General features: G+C 53.1%; 1 protein-coding gene across 1 annotated transcript in view; it reads left to right on the top strand.

The window, feature by feature from the left end:
• Window positions 1-5,243, top strand: part of DIS3L2 (DIS3 like 3'-5' exoribonuclease 2) — a gene marked incomplete at its 5' end in the record, with an annotated part of 97,230 nt that overhangs the window by 86,505 nt on the left and 5,482 nt on the right. Inside the window, one exon of the mRNA XM_009873462.1 lies at window positions 1,178-1,264. Coding sequence (XP_009871764.1) covers window positions 1,178-1,264 — 87 coding nt within the window. The remainder of the gene's footprint in view (window positions 1-1,177; window positions 1,265-5,243) is intronic.

Genomic DNA, 5,243 nt, shown 5'->3' with positions numbered 1-5,243 from the left:
TAGGCTGGGCTTGATGATCTCAGAGGTCTTTTCCAGCCTCAACAACTCTGTGATTCTCTGTTTGTGGCAGCATGTGGTTTATTCCCTGTCCCCCTCTGTCTAAGCAGAGCTGACAACTGTCCCACATCAAAACAAGACATCAGCCTCCCTCACTCTTGGCTTCACCAGTGCTGGGCAAAGCTGGCCCAGCCTGTCCCGCTCCACCACGCTGTGCACTGAGCTTAGAGCAGGGCAGGGAGGATCTTGCAAGTGGACCCAGTGCTGCCCTCTCTGCAATGGGAAGGATGTTTCAGTGTAGGAGCATTCACTGGGACACCCAGATTTCATTCCTCTGCCTTCTCTTGGCAGGTCCTAGGCAGGACGTTTTCTCTGTAGCACAGGAAAGGTAGCTCTGCTAGTGAGTGTTGCTGTCTGGACTGCTGAAGGTCTCAGGGAGGGCAGGGTGGGGAGCGAGGTGGCTGGGAAGGACTGGAGAGCAGTGCTGGGAAAGGTCAGATGCAGCCAGTGCAAAAGGTATCTGACCGATCCTCCACTGAGCATGTCCTGAGGCTGAACCTCGGCTGAACAGCACAGCGCAGGTTCCAGGATTTTCTTTACTCACTGCAACTGGACTGTGGATAATCCTCTGTTAATCCCATCCCCGCTGGCCTCCCACATGCCCCTCCTTCAGCTGGGACTGCTTTCCCTGCTCGCTGGCTGTGCCGAGGCTATGTCAGCAGATGCGGGGCTGCGCACTCAGCTCCTCTCTTGCACTTTGAACCCTCCAGCCCTTCCTCACCACTAGCCCCAGGCAGTGACCTCCTATATCCACATCTCCCCAGAGCCCCATTAGTCTGTATGCTGAAGCTGGATGGGAGTCAGGGCAGGGGTTATGGGGGCTCTCGCACACTGCACATCGGGGGACAGAGCCGGCGATCCCTGTGCCGCTGTTGCTCCCTGCCATTGACCCCGGGAGGTGGGTCAGTGCTCAGGAGGACTCTGTGTGCAGCCCTGTCAGGGCTGCTGGGACCAGAGTGAAGCCTAGAATCACGTGCACTTTTTGGCTTATGAGAGGTTTTTGTGGGGAAGGGAGGAATTTGGCTTTGACAAGCTGCTGTTTGTCCCAGTAAGGTTTGCCTGGGTCCCCCTACCACCAGAGCTTGCCAACACTGAATGCTCTCTCTCTTTTCTCCTCCAGAAAAGCTTAAATGAAACATTTGGTGCTGACAAATACTCTGAAGCCAGGAAAGAAGTGCTGACCAACATGTTCTCCAGGCCCATGCAGGTGAGAACTACTCTGTGCTGTTGGACACATCTGGTCGTAGCTGTCTGCTGAGACTCCCATCTTCAACTTTCACCCCTTGTGTGCTACTGTAGCTGGTTGTTACGTAGAGGAAGAGTGAGTGGACACTGAACATGGTGCTCTGGGGCTGCCAGCAGCTTCCCCCAGTGCCTCCAGCCCCATGCAGCTGGTGGTGGGGCCATCTCCTGGGAAACAAAGCTCTACTTGATAGCAAGGGGAGGCTGAGTCTTTCCTTGCTCCCATAGTGTCTCTCTTGTTACTGGTTGGGATGTGTCTCTGTTATTACTGGTTGGGATGTTTCACCCTTGAAGTTACACACAGGGTGTAAGCAGACGCCCAAGGATCCAGCCTGCTCTCTGAAGAGCTTGTGGTTCATGCTTGTGCCATTTCGTCACATCATGATATTCCAACCAAAGAAGAAATGAAGTGTGAGGATGATGTAGGGGTGTGGGACTGGCCATAAGCACAGTCTGGTACCCAGACACATGCTCTTAAGAAAAGCATGGAAGCTCTGGAAAACCTTTGGTCTCCCTCCAGACCAAGAGACCTTTTATGAAGGTGTCTCCGATGGAGGCTTGTGCTGCTCGCACTGATTGTTTTGTTTGGTGAGTCTGCAGCTCAGGACACTTATTCAGGTACTTATCACCATCAAAAAAATGTTTTTGTGAAGCATCTGGCCTTTTACGTTTGCAGCTGGGTATAACACAGCCTCTTCTGAGGGAAGTCCTACCCCACAAGGGGAAGGGGTATGTTCCTGAAGTGATCTCTGTGCTGTGGCCTGCTTGTTGCTGCAGGAATGAATTGTCTCCCCAACATCACTCACATGACTGTAACTCTTCTAATTAGCTTATTTGCTCTATTTACTCATTAGCAATTGCCTGAAGTCCTGCTGTACTTCAGTGATTTAATGCTTGCTTGCAAGTGGGGTTTGGGGTCTGAAGCTGTTTAGTAAATCATGTTTATGTGTCCACGTTCATTGTAAAGTGCAGGGAGTGTCCTCTAGAGCTGGCTGTGTTGTCCCAGATCCTTTGTCCTGCTTTGGCTTGTCCTGGTCCCTTCTGTCACATCTTCCTTTTTGGTGGAAGGTGCACTGGTGACACAAATTCCTTGGGGTCCGTCTCTGGTCCTGCTGGCTGTGGCACAAGTCTGTGCTTTGCCAGCAGCAGCACGTGAAACAAGCCTGGCTGCCAGTCAAGAGGGATGAGCAAGGAGAAGGCAACTCAGTTCTGAGTGGCACTAAGCAGGTGAGCTTTGTGGGGTCCACTGATTTGCTGGGATTTTGCCTCTCTGGTCTCCTGAGGCTGTGGTCAGAGAGACTGGCGGTGTGCTGTGAGATACCTCCTAGTGGCTCTTGTTAAGATTTAGCCCTATGAATACACGTTAGATCCATAAAGGAGATGTCGAGGGTTTGGGAATGAAGTCTTCTGCAGAGTAGATACCAGATAGAGAGTGTGGGGAAGAAGAAAGGGGAACTTTTAAAGGAGTTAAGACATGATTTTGGCAAGCACTAGACTAATTTCACTGTCAAAAGACCAAGGTGCCCGTGTACTCAGGTGTGCTGTGCAGTCCACTTGTGCCTGGCAAACCTGCTTTCTGGCACACTCCCATAGCAGGCAAAACCCGGCTTACAGCTGAGCCCATCAGGGAAGCCTGTATCGGGATGGCAAACAGCGTTCCTGTGTGCTGGTGTTCCCCAGCAGGATGGTTCTGCCATGCATGAGGAGGTGCTCTCGTTATTGGAAGCGGTGCGCGAGCTGGAAGAAGCAGAAACCTGTCTTGATTCTGGGATGAGCTTACGCCACTGACCATTTGTTGAACTGTTGTTTAGTTTGTAAATGGAGTTTCAGGCTTGCTCAAAGCCACTGGCCAGGCGAGCAGATGCTCCCCTCCCATCTTTAGGGCTGCTTTCCAGCCTGACCCGGGATGCGGTCGCAGCAGTGAATCCATATGACCTCCAGTCCTTAAGGAAAGACAACGATGCTGCAGGGGAGAGAGACGGCAGTGTGACTCTGTGCGGTCTCTGGTCCCTGACTACATTTGCTGCGGGGTGGATTCACATCTCCCCAAAATCCTGAGCAGTTTAGATTCCCACCGTGTTTCTTACTGATAAATGTAGAGGACTGGTAGTTTAAAGCTCCGTCACTGCCCATCGGAAGGCGCTGACAGTTACCGGGTGGAAGGAGTTTTCCCTGGGAGGAGGGTTCTTTACTGTCTGCCACCAGCATTAGAGCAGATGGAAGAATTGGCCCCATCCCACCCGTGTCCCTGGATGTCACGGTGTCTCCTGGGGGAGAGGACAGATCTGACTGGTGGCAGCTGCAGAGCAGAGCCATGCAGGGACTCGCACCGGTGTTGAGGGCTGGGCCATTGCTCCGACAGATGGTGTGGCGAGACCATCTGATCAGGGCACTGAGGAGTCACCCGTATCCCTGTGCACATCTCAGCTCCCAGTGACAAAGCTGGTGTTTCAGGGACAAGGCTGCAGTTAAATGAGCCGAAACGAGCTGCCTACAGATTTGACCTATGGTCATGCCAAGCCTGCATCTTCAATCTTGACTGTGTGCTGGTGGTCGAGACATCAGCCTCTGTGGAGGAGGAGGGAGATGGGAAGCAATGGGTAATGCGTGTGTCTGGGGGAGTGCCTGGATTGCCACACCACAGATGAAGGAGCAGTGACATAACCATTTTTCAGGGGCTCAGTCACTCGGGGATTCAATCTGTCTGTAACAGCAAAGCCGCTCCTGGTTGGCTGGGACTGATTTATTCCCAGGCTCCTTGCGGTTCTCCAGGGATTGCAGCAAACCCTGGGGATTTGAGACCACTTTTGAGTCTAATCTGTTAATGAGAAAACATCTGCTTTATGCCAGGCTGATGTCACTGGGTAGAGCTGTCATGGTGGCGAGCACGGGTATCCTACCCCTGTCGAACTGGGCTCCCTGCAGTGTGCAACCTCACCACAGCCCAGAGGAACGTTTTTGCCAATACCCAAGCAGATGACAGCCTCACCGAGCATCATGAGCTGCCAGATGAGTGTCAGAAATGGTGCTGGAACCAGCGACAGCTAGGGTTTGGCCAGCACATCCATCAGGAAGAAGTGGCCCAGACACAGGACCTTCAGCATCTTTTCTTAACTTGAAGCAAGGCAAGGGTTGCCCTGCACTGCCGGGCGTAGGGAAGGGATAACCCCTTCCTGGTGACTTTCCCATAGCAGGGACTTTGACCTGCGCTCTGCTCTTTACCTACCTGGTCCTGCCCTGGACCCTAATATATAAACCCCCTGTAATTTCATGCTATCTGTCTGCACAAGGGTGCTTGCTCATCTCCCGCAGCAGCCTCCAGCGCTCGCCATGTCTCCCTGCCCAGCTGTGCAGGACCTCGTTCAGTGGGAGCCGACCTAATTGAGTGGAGACTGTACTTCTCGGAGTCCATCAGAAACAATTTAATTCTGGGTTGTGGAAGTTGGCAGCCGCCACTGCTCCTATCCCAGCTCTTGGGTCTCATAATAAGGCCAGGACCGATGCTGCTTTTTTTAACCTGCTCTATTTACTTGCCCGGATCAGTGCGTTGCTGCTCAGCAGGAGCTGGCTGTGCCGCTGGGCCGGAGAGCAGAGGATACAGCTGCCCAAACTATGGATCTCAGGACGGCTCTGTAATCAGAGCTGGCTACTCCTGTTATTTTTAAATCACTTGCTCTTATTTTTAAATGGGTTCATTCAATTGCCACTGTGCTGTGACCCCACCGCAACCCCCCTGACCCCCACACAGCCTCCCCTCCCTGCCTAGGCTCGGCTCCCATTGTTTTCCCAGCCCCGAGGGCTGGTGTTTCACAGATGTAAAAATAAAAGCTGTAACATGTGGGATAACAGGGGCGGCGCAGCCCGGAGAGGTTCCCGCTGAAGAGGCCGCTGGGCAGCGTGGTGCTTCGGTGGCCCCTGGGTGTTGGTTTAGATGGGACGGTCCA

Source organism: Apaloderma vittatum, unplaced genomic scaffold, assembly GCF_000703405.1.
Source record: "Apaloderma vittatum isolate BGI_N311 unplaced genomic scaffold, ASM70340v1 scaffold14787, whole genome shotgun sequence".
Lineage (NCBI taxonomy): Eukaryota > Metazoa > Chordata > Aves > Trogoniformes > Trogonidae > Apaloderma > Apaloderma vittatum.
This window is presented reverse-complemented; position numbering and strand designations above follow the sequence as displayed.